Source organism: Eschscholzia californica, unplaced genomic scaffold, assembly GCF_041429995.1.
Source record: "Eschscholzia californica isolate CP2 unplaced genomic scaffold, dmEscCali1.0.p SCAF_4, whole genome shotgun sequence".
Classification (NCBI taxonomy): Eukaryota; Viridiplantae; Streptophyta; class Magnoliopsida; order Ranunculales; family Papaveraceae; genus Eschscholzia; species Eschscholzia californica.
The window spans coordinates 6,189,933-6,212,405 of record NW_028238461.1 but is presented as its reverse complement, the minus strand read 5'-3'; the positions used below and the strand labels follow the sequence as shown (position 1 = coordinate 6,212,405).

At 35.6% G+C, this 22,473-nt stretch overlaps 2 protein-coding genes across 4 annotated transcripts; both read left to right on the top strand.

Moving 5' to 3' along the window:
• Positions 1 to 9,607: 9,607 nt before the first annotated feature.
• Positions 9,608 to 11,239, top strand: LOC147542030 (uncharacterized). Its single transcript, XM_086632629.1, has one exon. It carries the CDS (start codon positions 9,608 to 9,610, stop codon positions 11,237 to 11,239), a length of 1,632 nt encoding a protein of 543 aa, XP_086488755.1.
• A 7,150-nt stretch (positions 11,240 to 18,389) lies between these two features.
• Positions 18,390 to 21,257, top strand: LOC147542029 (kxDL motif protein). Of its 3 annotated transcripts, none has more exons than XR_015239619.1 (4): positions 18,390 to 18,550; positions 19,255 to 19,407; positions 20,831 to 20,989; positions 21,061 to 21,257. XR_015239619.1 is itself a non-coding variant. In XM_086672797.1 (3 exons), exons 1-3 carry the CDS (start codon positions 18,432 to 18,434, stop codon positions 20,931 to 20,933), a joined length of 375 nt encoding a protein of 124 aa, XP_086528923.1. In that variant the 5' UTR covers positions 18,397 to 18,431; the 3' UTR covers positions 20,934 to 21,257. The 3 variants fall into 3 exon arrangements, 1 of the variants encoding a protein (XP_086528923.1); XR_015239620.1 differs by having other exon boundaries at positions 18,396 to 18,550; positions 20,831 to 21,010; XM_086672797.1 differs by having other exon boundaries at positions 18,397 to 18,550; positions 20,831 to 21,257.
• The last annotated feature ends 1,216 nt before the right edge of the window (positions 21,258 to 22,473 follow it).

The following is a 22,473-nucleotide window of genomic DNA, read 5'->3' as shown; positions in this document are numbered from 1 at the left end:
CAACTCAAAACCAATTGGCAATGAGTGGAGAGGACTTATACTTTATATTCTTGGTTGCTAGTTACCGATTCTCCCATGCGGGACTATTCTCACACTAACTTCTGAAAATATTTGTTGTTGTCTGACTTGTCTAAACGACAATTCAGGTAGATTTTGGGTTTATTTGAGTTTAACGTTTAGCTTATGTTTGTTCCATAAACGCTTGAGAGTTTATCTCTTTAATGCATTCAAACGAACTTTATGTGCTCACCATCCTGTATACATATGGGAATGGGGCGGTAAAACAGCAATCAAAGCTAGTCTAGGTTTAGAATTAGGGTTCTTCATTATCTAGTTTAAACTTCTTTTCAAGAGCCCTTGAATTAAACGAGACAATAAAGTTTGAACTGCAAAAAGAAGTTCTGAATTTCGAGGTTTTAGAGAGAAGAGAGAGAGAAATACAGTAGCAGATTATATAATCTGGGGGGCTCTTTCTTGTTCTGATTCTGAAACCTGAAATATTTTTCTTTTTACAGATATGAAAAAGATAAATAAATAAACTGATCCGCGTGTTTGATTAACAGCTGTTTTCTTTTACTTTCTCTCTCTCTCTCTCTCTCTACTGTCTTTCTTTAGAGAGAGAGAGAGATACTGTTGGATCTTCTTTCAGCTTTATTTCCTATTTTTAAACAACTCCAAAGAGACACATCATTACTCTATATTTTAGGGTTAGATTCCATTTAGCCTCCAATTTATGATCATTTCGCCATTTTACTCCCTGGTAAGTTCTTCTCAAAATTGGTATGATTGCTCACATAAATTTCACCTAATTACTTATTTTACACTCTTATCTAAAAAGATATTATCATTTTAAGAATATATAATCATAAAATAGATAAAAGATTTATCTATTTAACAAAATTTCAATTTTTTCGTTACGTCAAAATAAAATAAAATAACGTAAAGGCCGGTTTGAGCGGTTTCAAGTAGTCAGGCCGAAGGCAAACAAAATCAATGAAGTTTGGTTAAGATAAAAAATTGTTTTTTGATAAATTACTTTTATTCCAAACCAGTTAACTATATTTGAGGGCTAAACTATAAAATTGGACAGTTTTGAGACTTCATACATAAAAGAGAAACTTATAGATGGGTCCAAATTCTAAGTCTCTCGCATTTACCCCCCTAAAAGGCTAAAATTAGGAAATAAAGCTATGCAATGGGGATATCTCTAGAGATTTTAAATGCTAGAGAGAGAAAGTGGTAGATATGAAAATCACAGTGGAGATAGAGAAAGAGAGAGAAATAGGTGAAAATAGAAGCTAGGCTATAATGGGTAGGGTAGTTTTGATTAGTTGGGCATAATAAATTGAGGTAAATTTGTAGTAGTAGTATTGAAATGACATTTCCATTTTAGGGTATGGTTTTAGGGAAGAAATCTGTTTGCTTTTTTAGTTGAAGACTTGTGAATTAAGGTGTTTGAGGAAATTCATGATGATTTTGTTGGTGAAAGACAGGTGAAGAATTTAATTTTGAAGTTTGAATTTTTCGTACTATCTATTAAATTTAATCTTGTTAGATTCAAAATACCTGTATATGTGTATGAGTGTATCTAACAATTTTTTTTAGCAATATTATCAGTACCTTTGTAATTTAAAACATTTTAAATATTTTTTGGATGTTTTGTTATTTGTTCGTGAAATCACAACTAATCCAAAGACATTATAATTTCGTAGAGGTAAATATTTTAGGATCCATTTGTTATTTGGCGCAATCAAAACTACTGTGACAAATGTGGAAAATTAGATTTCTCGTGGTAAGAAAAATTGGAAAAAAGATTGGTAATTTTCTCATTAAAAAGCTTGATGATTTTTAATGAGAAAATTACCGGTCAAATCAGGGTCAATTATCGGTCTCAGTCTCGGATTGGGCCTTGTATAACTAACTCGCGTTAAGGCTCGGTTCGAGAACATTTCAACTCGGCTTGGTTAGGCTCGATCCGGACTTTATAACATCACTATCTATGTTATAAACGACAACAGACTAAATAACCTCTCCCGATTGTCTCACGCCAATATATATACGTGTATATCTGCTGAAGCTCTGAGGAATTATCAATGCAAAGCTGAACCCAACCATTATAAAAGGCCGAGGTATATGATGAAATCAAACAAGATTAAATTTAATAGATGGTACGAAAAATCCAAACTAATCTTTCATCTAAATTAAATTCTTCTCCCATCTTTCACCGACAAATCATCATGAATTTCCTCGACCTTAATTCACAAGTCTTGTTGACAATAAAAAGAGAGATGAAGAGTTGAAGCTAGTGGAAGTGATAAATGATAGAGCTTTGAGCTTTTGCTAAGGGTGGAGGTCGTCGGTATTAATGGGGGAGGTCGCGGAGATATGGTAGAGGTTGTCAGAGTTCTGGTGGAGGTGAGAGTAGAAGAAAAACGAATAAAAGTTTGAAAAATAATTCAGAGTGATGTTTTGGAAAAACAAACAAAATTTGTTTTCCCAAAAAAACTTAACTCAGATACTTTTCTTATTTCCCAAATCACCCACCTTATTGTATCATCTATCCATGTCCTTTTACTTATTAATAAATTGTGAAAGCCTTGTATCTCATGTCTCTAATGAAGATAGTGAGGTTCAAACTTCACTATCTTGAAACAAATCATGCAGGAATACCAACGCTAAATTTGGATAGTATTGTGCCACATAAAAAGTTTATATTCCAAACAATTTACGAAAGACTAACGTTGGATCTCTCATAAAAAAATCTTTTAGTGTGTAAAAAAAATCTCTGCATATTTTCGTACAAATAGACTCCAACTAAAGTTTGACGCGGAGCCCCTCAATTGTCAGCCACGATCCTGACTTCCAAAAAAAATTGAATATTATCAGTTGATAAATTACTTTTGAATAGTTAGTGTAATGATATTCTCAAAATATAATACTCACTAATTATAGTGCTTATGAGATAAGCTTATATCTCTTTTTCTCTCCTTTGCCGCCACCAAATATAGGGTCGGCTATCGAGTGCCCTTTGTCCGCAACCATCATACTCATTTGTCCTTCCATCACCTCTTCTATTTCTGTTTTTCCGCCTATATCTCCTCTGCCTTTGCCTGGCTTCCTGTTTTTCCTCTGGAATCTGCAGACAATGAGATCATTTCATCATGAAACCTGAAAGAAATGAAATTTAAAAATAACAAATGAAATAGGGGTTAGTAAAATGGGTCCAATGGATCAAACCAAATTTACCAAAACCAAACGTTTTTCCAGCCGAACCAAACCAAAATTCACCGATTTTGTTTGCCTTATGTTTGACTATTTGAAACCACTCAAATCCAGGGTTCAATTTCGTTGGGGCCTATGGGGGGTGCGTGCCCCCGTGATCCCTAGACAAAAATGGTCATATCTCCAAATTTTTCAAGATGTACTCGTTAAAATAACATAATTTCACTTCTTAAACAAGATTATGTACTTGGTTCGATGGGGGACAAGCATATTTGTTCGTCTACTTGGATATAACCCCTGCCCGTAGGGCACAGAAATTTCTATATTTATGATTATACAAAATTATAGTTAGAAAGTTTATAGGGAGTGGTTAGTTATTCTCACGATTAAATATCTATTTTTTAAAAAACTCTTTAAAAAGAAGTGTCATAATTTACAAAAGAAAATTAAACGACCGAGATTTATAAACCAAAGTTATGACATGACATCAAAACCTATGTCATTTGTTATATAGACAGGGCAAACTTTAGAAACCAAGTATGAAGAAATGGGGCACCAAAAACACTTTGGGCAACACCTTCATAATTACTTATTTGTTTGTGCCCCTACGTTTTCCCAGTATCACTTTGACACCAACAATTTCTTTGTTATTTGAATCATATACTAATATGCTTTCTTCAACTACCTTTTTATGTATTTTCAACAAAAAAAAAAACTTCCTTTTTATGTATATTTCTTGCTATATTCTCTTAAAATTCAATGTTATCTCTCTTTCCTTCCTTCCTTTATTTTTACAGAATATGGATTATGATAATTTTTAAAGATAAATTGTTCTTACATAACAAATAATTGATATTTATTTGTTTTTATACAATTTAACACCAATTATTTTTATTTAAATTCCGTAATCTAATCAGTCAAGAGTGTTGGTATGACATACATGAAATCATTAGTTTGAACGACACATATTTTTTATAATTATTTATTTATAATTAATGTCGATAAAGGTCCTTAATGATGCTCGACAATTCGACATTGGTGATGGTATCTATTTATTTTTTACTATTTAACATAATCAAATGTACCCAACAAAAAAGATTCTCTGGGTCTGGCACTGCTCAAACCAGCCGACACTATGTTAGTTTATTTTATTTTTACGCAGCGATGAAACTGAATTTTTGTTAAATACATAAATCTTTTATGCATTTTACGGTTATATTATTCTCAGAATGATCATATCTTTTTAGATAAAGAGCATAAAATAAGTAAGTAATATATTTGGATAGGTCGGATCGACTAACTGAACCGTGCCGAACCACTACAAAAATTGTGTGTGCCAGATGATCACAAAAAATCGATTAGAGGGAATGTGGGATGCAATTGCCTTTGTCTGCATGGAAATGCCTATTTTGGTGTTTCTTACCTGGCATCACTCCTAGTACTACGTGTCTTTATACAACCACGTGGCAATTGCCAACATCAACATTTCTTTCTCTTCATATAAACCCATATTCCTTGTATTTTAATTCATAAATATTTCCAAATGTTGTTTCCCTGGTTCTCTTTTAGAGAGAATAGTTCTTAATCTTTCTATTTCACAAAACAGAGTACACTTACTTTTCTGTTTATCTTTCTATCTGATAAATCAGAGAGAGAGTTATCTTCTAATAATTAAGATAACAACAGTGAAAAATAAAATAAAATAAAAATCAAATGTAAAATATCCGAGTCGAGGATACCTCTGTCCTTAAGACAATTTACACCTGTATATCAGTACCAACAGTAATGGTGTATGTCTCCCAGGATAAAACGGATTACCTATCAAAGTAAAGATGGTACCTCTTAGTTATGATAGTCTGACGAACTTTGTAAGTAATATGAACTTCTGAACAATGATCTCTTAAACTCTAATGCTTGAAGATGAAGATGAATGCCCAGGAAATGCTAAAATAATTGATATCTTGTTTGCTGAATTCTCATGGTATTTATAGGGGTATTGGCACCACTTCGTATGGGTGCCTATAGACGAATGGATGTTTCCTTTGACTGTTGGGTTACAGATTTAATTTCGACCGTCAGATCTCAACGGATCTATTTAGATCCAGCGCCACAAACGCCTACCGTTAGATCCCCACTGATATATCAGATTTATTGATTAAATCTCTAAAGCGCCCAATGCGCCCTAAACGCCCATTCGCCCACGCCGCGCGTGCGCGATGCGTGGTTTGCGTGGTGCAAACCACGCCAAGCATCCCATCATCCCAACCAATCTATTGTTAGTAACATAAGGAAAAGTCTATATAAGGAAGTAAAACTTTCCTTATTTTTCCAATACGGTACTAATACTAAAACAACACGTTTAGTTTTCCGTATATTTTTCCCAAGTAAATCAATGATAACTCATTCATATGAAATCGGATTTTGACAAACTTTATGTCTAAATTCAAGAGCTCGACGAGACGAATCCAATGGTCCATCCTGATCTTGATTTGGACAACGTTTGGTTGCCCAAATTGACCAAAAACAGATCCGGTTTCTACACCAAATACTGTAGTTTGAAACTGTGAGAAAAAATTTCAATTCTGATCATAAGAAAAAAGAAATGGCATCAAGACAATCTAAAGAAGAGAAAGCAGAATACCACCTAGCTAGTGAGGCAGCTGCTGAACTGAAAGATGCAAATAGAGATAGAATGCATGAATCCACATATGAAAGTAGTCATCAGGAGCAGCAACAACAAAAATCAGGTATAACTGGTTCCATGTTTAAAGCTGTTCAGGGAACATTTTTTATTTTTTTTGTTCAGGGAATAGTTTTTTTTTTGATGAGAGTGTTCAGGGAATAGTTGGTCATGTTTAAATTAGGGCAAACCCCATGATTCTTATTCTACTGATCAAACAGCTTTAGATACTGTTGTTGATAAAACAAAGCAAACTAAAGATTATACAGAATCACTCCGTCCGATCCACGTATCAGCACCTGAGTTCGATTAACCATTCTACTCATCCTGAGGAAATGAACTGGAATTTTATTTGGTCTATTCCCACCATCCCTCGCATTCAACTCCCCACCATAAAATTGTCCAAACTGTTTAGAAATTGAAACTACTGAACATGCTTTTTTGTACTGCCCCTTGCGAAAAATATTTGGTTTCACTTTAAAATTATCTCGACTAATATCCCTTCTCTATCTGAATGGATACTTTCGTGGCAGAATCCGGATCAACTTAGTTGTACCGCGGATAATACACATTTTGTTACAATTTTATGGTACATATGGAAAACCATGTGTGATCACTGCTTTCAGCAAACCTTATACAATGTTAACACTATTTTAGATCTTATTAAAACTTTTCCCTGGATTAATCCTGCTCAGTTAAAGGCTCGCCCTGCAACTGTAGCCAAATGGCAACCCCCTCCCCATCCTTTTATTAAAATAAACGTTGATGCATCTTTTGTGAATGTTGAACAACTCATAGGTACCAGTTTCATAGTATATGACTCTCAATCAAAATTTGTATTTGCTAGCGTACATACGGCTAGAGCCAGAAATAGTGAGGAAAATGTGGCATTAGCCATTCTCAACAGTCTTATTTGGGCAAAAGAAAATAACCACATGCAGGTCATACTAATTGAAAGCGACAACATCAACTTGATCAAACACCTTAATAACCTCAGGCATAAAGTGCAATGGCAATCTTTGGCGCATATTCGCAGTCAGGGACGTAGGTATGTTAGGGCCAGGAGGGGCCATGGCCCCCCTGACCCTTAATCATCCCCACTGTTTGTCATATAAAATTATTAAAATATCCAAACCTAAAGTTTATTGGCCCCTCCTCTTTAACCCAAACCAAATGTAAACCCAGCCCAAGACTTAACCTAAAGTGCACCGCCCACAATTCACGGCCGCCAATGATCTAATTTGATGGCCTTAACTGCCATTATCTCTACTATTTTAAGTTTCCAAGTCATCACCACCACCAACTAACTTCCACATGATGACTCAAATAACCCAATGCAAAGTTTCTATTCCAAGTGTCTTTTTAATTATTAATTTTTTTTAATTTTTTTTTAATTTTATATTAATCCTAATTGTAAAGATAAATAATTTCGAGTCATCCATATTTTTAGTTCTCATTAACCAAAATCGATTGTCTCTTATAGATGTAATTCGAGAACAGATATGTTTTATTAGAGAAATAGTCTTTTTTTTTTTCCTCTCTCTCTCTCTCTTCTCTTCTCTGCAGTTACAAGTTAATTACACAATTGTATATATTTTTATAAGTAAACATTCAGCTTATGGATGGTGAAGACAAGAAAATCAATAAGGTAACCCAATGTTTATCGGTTAATCGAGCGTGTGCTAACTCTTCCTGTTTTTACTGCAACAGTAGAACGATCTTTTATTTATGCGCATAATTAAAACAAAGCTACGCCAACAAAATGGATGACAATTTTCTCTCAGATTCTTTAGTTTTGTACATTAAAGAGAAAATTGCTCAGAAGTTTAACACAAAATTCATCATAGATGATTTTAGAGATTTGAAGGAACGACGGGTTCCATTTTGATAGATTAAAAAGAAAAAAACTATCAGGTGTAGTCAGTGGCGTGGCCGAGAATTTGTGGGCCCGGTGCCAAAAAAATATTTGAGGCCCTTTCTCCAATGATATCAAAACGTAAACTCTTTTCACACATTATACGTTTAGTAATTATCTCTAAAGAAACTAAGTTCGATAAGAAAAAAATTTTATCTCCTTCCGTGAAGTTGAATACTTATTCTAAGTTGTGTATTTTTTCATTCCTAATACTTTTATGCAAAAACCTTACACATTTGACAACACTCTTTCCACGAAAAGATAGAACAATAAGTATTCGACTTCATAAACATACAAACTAAACTAATAGTTTATCACTTTATCCATAACTTAAAACCATAACTACTTCCCTAAATTGTCTCTTTTAGAAACACACCAAAAAGTGATAAATTTGCTCTCGGGCGGAGGTATTTTTTTCTTGGCAGTTAGCCACCAGTTTGGGTGGTGATTCGGTTACTCTGGCAGTTATTTTCCCCTTTTTGTAGTTTGAATTTTAAATCGGGCGGTTATTGGAAGTTATTCCCTCTAATTGCCATATCTTTTCTCGAATTTAGGTTGTCTTCAACCTATAATTCCAATATCAGTCGCTCTTTAGGAGATCAGTCTTAGTTTTCAAGTTCGAATTACTAGTCATCATTTCTCGTTTACGATGGGAGAACCAAGTGCATCATTTCTAGAACAATTTGCCGCCTTGTCTACCGAGGAACAACCTCCGATTACGGTCGATGGGGAAGATATGCAATCCCAATCGGTAGATATTGAAAAGCAAGGAGTAGTTTGGTTTCAAAGTACAAAATTGGTTGACATTCTTCAAGCTTTATCTCGTTTTCTCGGGTCATACACGGTCCTCACAAATTTCATTTGGCAGAGGTTAAAGATAATGTTTATCTCATCAAGTTTGCTACAGGCACTGAGTTAGATATTGCTATGGAGAGTGCTCCTTGGGTCATACAGGACGAACTCATAGTCCTACAAAGATGTATTCCCGATGTGTTACCGGCAGACCAGAAGTTTGAGTCGGCCTGGTTTTGGGTGCAAATGCACGGCATACCACCTACTAGATTGACTGCAGAAACTATTAATAGATTGGCAGCCCCATTAGGGAACTTTATCCCTACTACTGTGGAGGAGGCCAAAAAGTGAAATCTGTTTGGCCGAGTTAGAGTAGAATTAAGTTTGACAAGCAAGTTCCCGGCCATTGTTTATCTGAAACTAACTAATTATAAGATGGTGGCAGTCCATATCCGAATAGAAAAGTTGCCTAGATTCTGTATTTCATGTGGATTCACAGGCCATACAATTAAATTTTGTCCAACCATGCTGGCTTTTAATGATCTTCTTAAACAAAATCTTACGGAAGAACAAAGAGCTAAGGTTTTAAAAGCCATGACTCCGAATTATAGTGAGGAGTATAAGGTTCCCTTCAATTCTAGAAATAAATTGAAAGAAATTGACTCTTTCGGCCAAGATAATGAAGAGTCTAGTGAAGCTTGTATTAATAATGATTTTTCTATTCACTCTAATTTTGGAGATTTACTGTCTAATTTATGTAAAACCAGAAAAAGGGGCATTGATTTGTCTTATGCAGCCACAGGTTTGTACTCTGATAGACAGTACCATGGTGAACAATCACGTCCAGGAATGGTAGTCATTCTATCCTCAACAGACGATAGAATGGAAACAGAGGGGCAATTCGCTGAAGGACGTTCATTGAAGTATTATAGAAGATCTCCTAATCAGATCGTGTTAGATAAAGAAAGGGTGCCGGCAACCCAAATGCCGAATTCTCCATGAAGATATTCGCGTGGAATTGTCGTGGGCTTGGGAACACCCCGACAAAGGAGACGTTAAAACAGTTCCTGGGAGCAATTAAACCGTCATTGGTTTTTCTCTCTGAATCGAAGATTGTTAACTATATCCCTCTTGCTTGTTTTCAGCAGTTTAATCTTTCACATTATATGTTTGTTCCCTCTCTTGGTCGCAGTGGGGGTTTAATTCTCCACTGGTCTGATGATATTATTTTAGATGTTCATTTTTCTTCTCATAATTTGATCCATGCAACTATTACTTCCTCTTTGGATGATAAGTGGGACATTTTCTGCATTTATGGTCCCCCCAATGTTCAACATAGGGCAACTTTTTGGAATAATTTACTTGTTCGTATTCGTAGTACCAATAACCCGTACTGTTGTTTGGGGGACCTTAATGCTCTATGCAATCCTAACGAAAAATGGGGAGGCAGTTCAAGCATCCCATTCTTGAATAATTTTCAGAAATTTATTTATGATGCTAATTTGATTGATCTTGGTTTTAATGGTCCGGCCTATACTTGGACCAATAATAAGGCTATGCACCATCTTACAAAGGAAAGATTGGATATAGCCCTTTGCGACCCTAATTGGCTGATGAAATTCCCAGATGCAGGAGTTTTCCATTTGCCTCGCTATAATAGTGATCATGCCCCTATTCTACTTAAACTAAGGGTGGACGGAAACCCAGTCAAAACCATATCAAAATTTGAAACATTTTGGACTCGACATGCTAACTATAATAATATATTTGCAGAAAAATGGGAGATGTCGACGGGTAACTTCTTGGAGAAGACTGATAAGGTAAAAGACTCACTCCATCAATGGAGCAAAAGAGCGTTTGGAGTCATACAGAATCGCTTAAATAGCCTAAGGAAGCGACTCCAAAATATACAATCAATAAATCCGACAGAAGATACGCTGCAAGTAGAGAGTAGAATTCAAGAGGAAATCATTTTTTTGGAAGAACTTCTACGTACAAAAGCTGAACAAAGAGCACGCACCAAATGGGTTCAAAATGGGGACATGAACACTAAAGCCTTTCATGTAGCAATGTCAACCAGGCGTCAAAAGAATAAAATTCATCAGATTACACTTGCAAATGGGGAGGTAGCTAGAGATGTGGATACAATATCAGAGGAATTTATTCAGTATTTTCAGAATTTATTCAAGGCAGAACCAGTTGGGCCCCCACCCACCGAAGTTATTAATAACTATAAGGTTTTTTCAGCTGAACAACTGACCAATATCTCTAGGATTCCGTCTCCTGAGGAAATAAAGGCAGTGGTGATGGAGATGGGCTCTATTAAAAGTCCCGGCCCAGATGGGTTACCTTGTTACTTTTTTCAACATCACTGGGACATAATTGGGACAGAACTCATCCAATACATCCAACAGACGTTTGTTTCAGGTATGATTGACCCTCAGTTGAATTTGACTACCATTGCCCTCATCCCTAAGATTAGGAATCCGAGTTCAGCCTCGGAGTTTAGACCTATCTCCTTATGTAATTCGGTGTATAAATTCATCACTAAATTGATTGCAAACAGAATCCGACCTTACTTAGAAGATAGCATTATGTGGACTCAAAATGCTTTTGTTCCTTCCCGCTAAATATTAGATAATATTATTGTAACTAAGGAACTCTTGCACTCTATGAACTCATCTAAAGCTAAGAAAGGCCATTTCTCTCTGAAAATGGATATGGCCAAAGCTTATGATAGGGTTAATTGGGATTTTCTTGAAACTGTCTTGAGAGCTACGGGCCTTGATGGCCTCATCCTTCGTTTAATCATGTCATGTATTACCACTGCTAGATTTAGCATTCAGTTGAATGGGACTAATGTTGGAGATTTCACGGCCACTAGAGGCCTCAGACAGGGCTGTCCTTTATCGCCCTATCTGTTTATACTATCCTCACAGTCTCTCTCACTCCTTTTCAATTATTATGAGAATCAAGGTACATTTACAGGATTTAAGATCAATGCAGCAGCTCCTAGTGTTACCCATCTACTGTTTGCTGATGATCTCATAATCTTTGGTAAAGCAAATCAACAAAACTTAAATGCAGTAATACAAATCATGAATCACTATAGCTACTTCTCTGGACAGAAGGTAAATTTCTTTAAATCTTCTCTCTATTTTAGTAGAGGTGTTCCCCAGCAGATGGTAAATGCTTTTGTTCATCACCTCAATGCTCCATTAATGCTTGATAAAGAAAAGTATCTAGGAGCCCTCATACTCAAGAAGGAAAACAGAATAGACAGCCACAATTGGTTAGTTGAAAAGTTCAATCAGAGTCTTTCAGGATGGAAGCAAAAGTTCATAACACAAGCTGGCAGAACCACATTAATTAAGTCCATTCTAGCATCATACTGTACTTATGCTAAAAGCTTTCAAATTATGCCTGCGGGTATCATTAACAAGCTAGAGAAGATAGAGAGATGTTTTTGGTGGGGACATAATATGGATGAAAAAAAGTTACATTTTGTTAACTGGGATATCATATGTAGTCCTAAACATAGAGGTGGTCTGGGTATTAGGTCGATAAAAGAGGCTAACCTTTCCCTCATTGCTAAACTCGTTTGGAAATTCCTAACCAATCCAGATGATATTTGGGTCCAATTACTAAAAGCAAAGTATCTCAAGGATAAAAACTTTTGGGATACCAACAGTAAACAAGGTAGCTCACATATTTGGAACAGTTTTCACCAAATTTAGAATCTCATGGAAGGTAACATACTGTGGCAGATAAGGTTTGGTAACAACATTGATATTAGATCGGACCCTTGGATCCCATCGACTCCTAATCATATGCTTACTTTTATCAATACATTACCTAACAATTTCGTTAAAGTTTCTGATCTAATTGAACAGGAAACAGGGAGGTGGAATTCAAATGTCATAACAGAGCATTTTAATCAAGATGATGCCAGAACAATCTTAGATATTCCAATACATGCCAACAATATGGAAGATAAACTAATATGGTGCCCAGCTTCAAATGGTAAATTTTCCAGTAAATCATTCTATACCCAAATCAAACAGAACCCAATAATAGGAGATCAAGCATATCAATTTCCATGGAAACATTTTTGGAAACAGAAACAGATGACTCCTAAAATTCAACAATTTATATGGCGATTAGTTCATGAATGATTACCTCTTTTATCCAACATAGGTATGAGAATCCCTCATATAGATCAGGATTGTAGGCTCTGTTCGACAGGAGAAGTGGAATCAACAAACCACCTATTTGCAGAATGTGAAGTAGTCCATCGATTAATAAACTATGCAGGTCTACAGGAGCTGCCATTTATGAAGGAAGATCCAATCAAAACCATGACCTATATACTTAATAACACAAATATTTCAAAGGAGATTTGGTATCGAGTAACTTATCTTTACTGGGAATGGTGGAAAGTGCGAAATACCCTCCATTTTCAGAATCAGATCCCAAATTTGGAACGATGTTGGTGGAGTGTGAAGGACTCCCTCAGGTATATATCAATCTCCCCTTCTGATTTGAATACTAACCACTCGTTGCAGGTTAACTGGATACCACCTCAAGAAGGTAAGATTAAGATTAATTTCGATAGATCTTTCAAAGAATCAGAAGCTTCCTGCGCTGCAATAGCCAGAAACGATAAAGGAGAGATACTAGGTATACGAACGAAGCAGATCCAACCGGAGTCCCCTCTGATCACCGAAATCGCCGCTCTAGAAGAGGCGATAACCCTAGCTGAGAAGTGGAGCAGCCGACCTCTTATAATAGAGGGGGATGCTAGGGTTTTGGTGGAATGGATGACAGCCGTTGATCCGGACATACCATGGAGATTATCACACAATATCAACGGTCTCAGGAAGAAAGCGCGTGATGAACAGCTGGATCTACAATACTGTCCACGTGACTCGAATCGGGCGGCACATGACCTGGCTCAGTCAGTCCTCCCTTCTAGAAATTAAGTTTATGTTCTAGCCACTGGATGTTAACATATTACTAGTTAGTCCCCGAACTTGTAATGTTTGTAGTCTTTGGTCTAACTTTGTAACTTTATTTCATATATATTATTGGCTTTCAAAAAAAAAAACTTAAAACCATAACTAATAGTTGTTATTTTTTTGTGAAGAAAATAGTTGATGTTAGAAATAGTTGGAGATAATAACGAGTTCATAAAATAAACAAAAAAAGTGATATCAAAACGTAAACTCTTTTCACACATTATATGTTTAGTAATTATCTCTAAAGAAACTAAGTTCGATAAGAAAAAAAATTTATCTCCTTCCGTGAAGTTGAATACTTATTCTAAGTTGTGTATTTTTTCATTCCAAATACTTTTATGCAAAAACCTTACACATTTGACAACACTCTTTCCACGAAAAGATAGAACAATAAGTATTCGACTTCATAAACATACAAACTAAACTAATAGTTTATCACTTTATCCATAACTTAAAACCATAACTAATAGTTGTTATTTTTTTGTGAAGAAAATAGTTGATGTTAGAAATAGTTGGAGATAATAACGAGTTCATAAAATAAACAAAAAAGTGATATCAAAACGTAAACTCTTTTCACACATTATATGTTTAGTAATTATCTCTAAAGAAACTAAGTTCGATAAGAAAAAAATTTTATCTCCTTCCGTGAAGTTGAATACTTATTCTAAGTTGTGTATTTTTTCATTCCAAATACTTCTATGCAAAAACCTTACACATTTGACAACACTCCTTCCACGAAAAGATATAACAATAAGTATTGAACCTTAGACCTCTACTATAACATTCAAATGGTTTACCAATTCAGCTACATCACCATCTTGTTTCATTGTGTACTGCTAAATTAATATAACTAATCAGAATTTAGGGTCCCCTATCTCTATAAAAAATTATGTGGTTTGAGAGGGCCCGGTGCGACGGCACCGGTCGCACCCCCTCAAACACGCCCCTGGGTGTAGTAATCTCAGATTATTTTTCTTATATGTGTTTAATGTTTATAACTTAATTGATTTTTTTAAGTGGTAATTTTGGATGGAATTGATGTTTAAGTGGTAATTTTGGATAGAATGGAATCTTTTTATGACTTATTTGTGTATGTCTCGCAAATTCATTTATGACCTAGTTCGGCCCCCGGCCAAAATAAATTCTGGTTCCGTCCCTGTTCGCAGTATTAGAAACACCAAGCGTGATATCCAACAGGTTAAATTTAGTCACACAAATAGAAATGCAAATTCTCATGCGGACAAACTCGTTAAATGGGCTCGAAGGAAGGAGAGATAAAAAAATGTGGAGTTGTATTATCTATTTTCTTTTACAAATGTATTGTAATGTCACTCTGACTGCTTTAGCTCTTAATATATTTATCCTTAAAAAAAAAAGAGAAGGCTAAAGAGTATGGAGATAGTGCTACTCAGAAGGCGAAAGACACTAAAGATTATACTACTGAGAAGGCTAAAGAGTATGTAGATAGTGCTACCCAAAAGGTGAAGGAGACGTGGGAGAAGATGGGAGAGTATAAAGATTATGCAGCTGCGAAAGCTAAGGAAGGGAAGGATGTAACAATGAAGAAAGCTGAAGAGGGGAAAGATTATATTACTGAGAAAACTCAGGAAGAAGCTAAACAAAAGATTCAGATCATAGAGCTATGGATTATATTACTACTGGGAAGAAGGAAGAAGCTAAACAAAAGACTGCTGAAACTGGTCAAACAACCAAGGTATATACACACACACACACACACATATATGGGAAGATATCAATTGGTATGTGATTTATGCTCCATGAATCTAATGATTTGAATTCTGAACTTGTTATACAGGAGAAGATGACAGAGACAGACGACACTAAAGATGGAAGAAATGAAGGTGAAAGGGAGTGAGTATAGGGAAGAAGCTGGAAGGAAAACAGAACCAGGGGAAGTACTATCTGCTTTGAAGCAATCTGATCAAATGTCTGGTCAGACTTTTAATGATGTTGGGATGGGGACTGGGGTGTGTTATTTGTATTTGTCTGGCTGAGTTATTTTACACAAACAGAGCCTATTCAGGTCTTCACGGGAGACTTTGCTCAACCATCAACTCTAGGGCAAGCAATATATAAAAGCAATGATGTATACATATTAGCTTTCTCCTGTGGAAGGCACATAAGTTAAAACTAAAATTGTTATGTTTTGATGCTCCTGTTGCACCAGGTAAAACATTGTCTGAACAAACTTAATCTGCCCACCTGAAATGGCCGCATCTAGGGACGCCTTCAGGACTATATGCGCCACAACCACACGCATAAGGATGATAACCTTAAAAGTTTTTAAGATAAAATTGTCAAGACCTTTGAAGTTTTTAAGTAAATATAAACTTTTATTTTAATTATTTAAAGTTTTAATCTTAAAAGTTTTAATATTTAAAGTTTTAATCTTAAAAGTTTTAATATTTAAAGTTTTAATGTTTAAAAAGTTTTAATCTTAAAAGTTATAATGTTTAAATTTTAATATTTAAAATTTTAATCTTAAAAGTTTTAATATTTAAAGTTTTAATATTTAAAACTTTAAAACTTTAAATTTTAAAACTTTTAAGATCAAAACTTTAAATAATTAAAATAAAAGTTTATATTTACTTAAAAACTTTAAAGGTCTTAACAATTTTATAGATCTGATAAAAGTTCCGAGTGAATAACCCCTTCTTAACGTTATTTTTTTTACCGTTAGATACAATTTTCAGAGATTCACGTGATTCCGACTATTTTACCACGTGCCGATGTCTGATTGGTTTACTTTTAGAATCGCTTTTGGAATTCACTCTAAACAGCATTGAAATGTTGTTTGGAGGGACTTGTAAAAGCGAAGAGAAACGCGAACCAATGGGACGACGACGCGTGGCCAAATGGGTTGGAATCACATGATTTTCTCGTATTATAGCAGAATTACACTTAAGTCCTCAAGTTCACCGTGTTTAGACTTAGACCCTTCCTCTCAAATATGATGTTGAGGATGCCGCATCTGGGGACGCCTTCAGGACTATATGCGCCACATCCGTAAAAGTTCCTACCTTGGTTCCTCCCAAGCTTGTTTACTCTCTTCCTCTGTGGAAGATGTCCACAACCAAACGCATAAGGATGATAACCTTAAAAGTTTTTAAGATAAAATTGTCAAGACCTTTGAAGTTTTTAAGTAAATATAAACTTTTATTTTAATTATTTAAAGTTTTAATCTTAAACGTTTTAAAATTTAAAGTTTTAATCTTAAACGTTTTAATATTTAAAGTTTTAATCTTAAAAGTTTTAATATTTAAAGTTTTAATGTTTAAAAAGTTTTAATCTTAAAAGTTTTAATGTTTAAAATTTTAATCTTAAAAGTTTTAATATTTAAAGTTTTAACATTTAAAGCTTTAATATTTAAAGTTTGAAGATTAAAACTTTAAATTTTAAAACTTTTAAGATCAAAACTTTAAATAATTAAAATAAAAGTTTATATTTACTTAAAAATTTCAAAGGTCTTAACAATTTTATAGATCTGATAAAAGTTCCGAGTGAATAACCCCTACTTAACGTTATTTTTTTTTACCGTTAGATACAATTTTCAGAGATTCACGTGATTCCGACTATTTTACCACGTGCCGATGTCTGATTGGTTCGCTTTTAGAATCGCTTTTGGAATTCACTCTAAACAGCATTGAAATGTTGTTTGGAGCGACTTGTAAAAGCGAAGAGAAACGCGAACCAATGGGACGATGACGCGTGGCCAAATGGGTTGGAATCACATGATTTTCTCGTATTAAAGCAGAATTATACTTAAGTCCTCAACTTCACCGTGTTTAGACTTAGACCCTTCCTCTCAAATATGATGTTGAGGATGTCTACGGTCCAGATCATATGTAAATATATTAACCCAGATTTTCCCATTTCCCAAATCATCTCTTCTCTCTCCTGTTCTTCCTCTCTCTTCTCTCTTGTTCTCTCTATCTAACTAATCTCTCTCTCTCTCTCTCTCTCTAACTAATCTATCTCTCTCCAATCTCTCACGCTCCACAACTTATTTTCTTCTTTACTGATTATGTAAAAGCAAACCAAGAGAGTGAAGTAAAAGTGTGTGGTTAGTGTTGGGTGGGTTGTGAGTTGGAAAAATATAGTGGTTAAGGTAAAAGGCTGAGGTAGTTGTAGAAAATGAAAATGTAACCCCCAATAACCTTATATAATGTTTGTTCTTCTTTACTTTTAATACTCTCTAGTCTATTATTGAATTTATGATTAATGTTTGTATTTTGTTTGACTATATTACTATGTTTAGTTAATGAAATGTCTAATTAAGTCCAATAGATTACCTCACAGATATGTTCTCTAACCACAAGAGTCTTCAGGTCGATGGGGTTGTGTACCTATCTGACTAGTAAGTCCAATATATTAGCTTAACGAAGTAATTCACTTTCCAGCTAAAACACCACTTTCATTGAAAGTTAACTTGAAATATAGATTATGAAAAGGTGAAACACATCCACCACCCCTTTGGTGTAAAGGTTGGATATGCATCTTAAGCCTATGAAGTCGTGAGATCGAGTCTCGGTAGAAGCAGTTGCCATCAAGATTTATCCTCCTCTTCCATTTTCGGTTTTCTCAAAAACAAAAAAAAAACACAGAAGAGTTTGTTAAAGCTGGCCCGGCCCGGCCCAGCCCATTTGATGGTGTTTAGAGGCGTAGAGTGAAGCCGGACGGAAAGAAGAATGTGTGCCCGGCCCATTAATTAAACTGAGCCCATGGCGTAATTTGGTGGTTTTATTGATGAAAACGATTTCTGCTGAAAATTGGGGGAGTGGTGATGGAAGAGGAAAACGAAAAGCAAGCTATCAGGGTTGCGTCGGAAGAGGTTTCCCGGCAGTGCAAAACCCTAATTAACAACGATGACATTGACTCCCTCAAACAATCTCAAAACCTCATGTAAGAAAGAGGGGTTGATGCTGAATTTACTGTTTATTTGGGTTTTGTTCTTAATACTTCAATTTTAGGGTTTGTTCTTGAGAAACTGTTTTGTCATTGATTTTCAAATTTGTTGATATTCAGTTGACCTGGGCTCTGTTTTTGGTTTGGATTGATGAAAGAAATAAATGAGTTGGGGGATTCATCTTAAAGGAAAGATCATGTTGAATGAATCTCTCTTGTGAAATTGGAATTAGGTTTTGTTTACTAGGACAGAAAACTGAGGAAAGGAGGAAGCTTTGATAGTTCTAACACTTCAGTTATTTGTCAAAACTCTGTTTATATCATAATCTCTTACTTAAAGTACATTTTGGAAGAAGTGTTAATTAGGGTTCTCTTTGGTTTCAGGAGTTTGCTTTTATATTTTTTTTTCGAAGTTACAGTTTACTAAGCCCTTTTTTTCTCTTTTAGAAAAGATCGATATTCACCTATTACTTTATACTGTAATTGTGCGAATAGTCCCATATGGGAGAAGGGTGATCTAGCAACCAAGAATATAATGTCTAGGTCATCTCTACAAACTTAACTTGGTATCAGAGCTAGACCCACACGTGATAGGCTTCAAAGCCACACTTGCTCCGCGTCGCCGGGAATCTTAATAGTAATAGGTAATGTTCATGACTACTTTTATTGAATGCCTTGATGTCCTGGTCTCAAATTTTCAGATTGGGAAGACTGCAAGATAGCAATGCGATCTTGTCTCATTTCAATGATTATTCAGAGCGATGCTTTGCCGAAGTCTCTAGTGATTTCTCAAGGAATACACGCCTCTTGAGGTCTATGAAGGCTGATCTTGATTACATTTTTCAGAAGCTGAGGTATGACGTCAACTCCATAACTTTATGTCGAATATGTAGTGGTCTTTTTTCACCATGAGAAACTATTCCTTTTATCTTTCGTCGGTAACTGCAATGTGGTTCCGTTCTACGGTACATACTTGCAAGTTTGAAAATTCACCATTTCTTGCATATGTTAGTTATCTTCCTAGAAGTTAGAAGAAGGGAAAAGGAACATTTGATATTTTGTGGATGTCTTCTGTTGACCAATTAAGAACACACGGAATCGCCATTTCTTTTTATTACTTAATTTTTACGGCATATGAAACCAAGCCATAATATGAAGACACCGATTAAATTATCAATTAGAAATCAAGTGAAACTAAAAGAAGCATAGCTAGTGAATTCTCAGTTAGTCAGCTTCTATTTTGAGTTAAAATTGCAAATACTACTATTTTGATGGCAAGGTTATGTAACTTATGTACTCCTTCCATGCTCAACCATACACTCAGAGAAGCTACATTTAGTGTAGGAAGTGTTTACCAGCAATTGTAGTAACTAGTCTGGCCACTTACATAAGCCGAGAAATCGACTTCAATATTTGCTCTATTTTCTGTGACAAGCTCAAGATATAATTGTGCCTTCCAGTTTTGGAGGAAGGCACACTTTCTGGAGGCACTTAGTTAAGACTTTAAGATCTGTAAGAATGTCCGAAAGCTTCTGTGATCATTGGCCATTTAGAGGGCAAGGAATCAAGCAACTGACAAAAATATCGGCCCAAACTATGTGATACTTATTGAAGGGAGTGCATGAGATACAACACTCTTATCCAGGCTTCCCAATAGTTGGGATGCTATCTTAGCAATACTACAGGTTTAGGATATGATGGATGTCCTTGGTTTGCCTGGCCTGAAATGTTTCTTTGTACTGTTAATAAATTATTCGATTAGGACTTAGGACTGAGCTTTCACAATGACCATGTTAAAATGGGAAGGAAAACTTGCAGATACAGGGATCATTATTAAATCAAATTTGAACCAAGAGACTGCAAATGGGCGTTAATATTTTTTTAAAGCCGTTGGCTCTCTCAATATTTGGGGAAATAGTTGTGTTTGAATTGTTTTGAACCAAACAATCAATATCGATTGAGTAGATGGTTATTGTGTAATCCTGTCATGTACTATCTTCTGCATTTTATTTTTATCCAACTATGTCGGAACAATAACATCGGCTCTAAATTTTTCTTAGACCTCTACCAAGAGCTCTAATATTTCTCAAGGCATGATGTTTTCATTACAACAATTCTCCTCATATTTAGATTTCCACTAACTTAGTTAGACCCTAAATTTGCACCAATGCAACTGTTTAATCTTTATAAGTACTAGTGCCATATTTCCTTATAAAAGTTTATTATTGCTTCAGATTTTCACGTCCTTGAACTAAAGATTATGTTTGTTTAATACAGAAGCACGAAAGGGAAACTTGTGGCTACGTATCCAGATGCATTCCCAGATCATTCAACGACAAAGGAACTCGATCAAAGACCGGACCTTGAAAGACCTCAATGACCATCACTTTCTGGAAACAGTGTGAAGGACCAATTGTCTTGAGCGTGTTAATGGAAGTAAGTACCCGCAGAGGAAACGTGCGATCGTTCTTGATTGATTTACACTACCCTTGCTAAAAGAAATGCAGTCTGTAGAATAGTTGTTGGTAATGGTCTGTAGGGAAACCTCAAGCCTTGAGGAGATGATTTTCTGCCTCTGCAAAAAGAGGGTAGATGGAGAAAGTTGTTGATATGTCTTACACTGACTTGGTCTAAGCACATACATCAATTCTGTAATTTATCTTTTAACTGTTTATTGTGATCAGTGATCATTATTTTTGAGGAATAAGCTACTTCTTTTTGTTGATCGGTTAATAGTTGCACAGTACATATGCATTCCGGGCCAGATAGCAGACTCTCAAGCTAGAATCCCACCCTTACGTCCCTTTATCCCGAAACCGGAGTGCGCACTATTTTAGTCTGCCGAATACAGAAAAAACAAGGTTTTTGCGCGTGCACTAGCTTTCTGTTGGCCAACATGCCTTCCTGGCATTGAACCCCCCTTAACATCAGACATTCAGAAACCTAACTACCCATGTTCGACACGATCTAGTACGTTTAGTGGCATAGTTTAAGTTGTTTATCTTTCCTCTGGTATCTCCAAAAGGTTGGCCATTCCATGGACAAGTGAAGTGAAAATCTGCTTTGTCCACAAGTTGATCACTTCCGATAGTTTCACCATCTTCTGAGGAAAAACAAAAAACCTTCCGGAGGTAATCCAGTGGATCCTATGGAGTACAGACTACATGTATTTCCTCACAGTAGTTCTAAGAATACAGAAGCTTTTCCTGAATGGTAATATCCTTATTAGGTCCAAGTTAGATCATACTAATTCTTTCTAGTTGATGCATCCGACTCCGTAAAAGACATGAAACTGCGAGGAGAGAAGTTAAGAGGGACTTCGGAGTCCGGATTGATATTTATACACCTCTTGGGATTTGAGTAGACCGGGAAAATTTGGGTCTTTTTACGCGCAAAAGGCCAGTTGAAGAAACCGGAGGTAGATGGTTGCCAGAAAGCTCCAAGCACTAGAGTTTATTCTCACAAGGAAGCAGATCTATCATTTTCTATTCTCTTTCTCATGCTCCAGGCGCACACGCCAACATTCCATCAAGTAACCGACTTCTTTAATGCAAAACCTGAACCTCTAAGGCAAGTGAAAGTTCTATTGTCGAACATGATGCATATTTCATTCCAATAATTTCCGGACGGAGACGATATCCCACTTGATTAACTAACGATATATACCACAGACACTGCCAGAAACTGGGCCTTGCAATGGCAATACAATCGTAAGGGTAACTAAGTCATTCAAGTGTGAACCCAAACTCCCACGGTGACGCCGAAAAAGTTCCTCAGTGGCAGAGCTTCTTTATCCTTGCCTTTTTCCTTTTCTTGAACACTTCCAAGAAAGTTAACAAATAACCCCTAATCTAAAAGCATGAAACACCCTCCTTGTAAGAAAAATCTTGCAAGTGTTTTCAAATAATACTCCATATAAA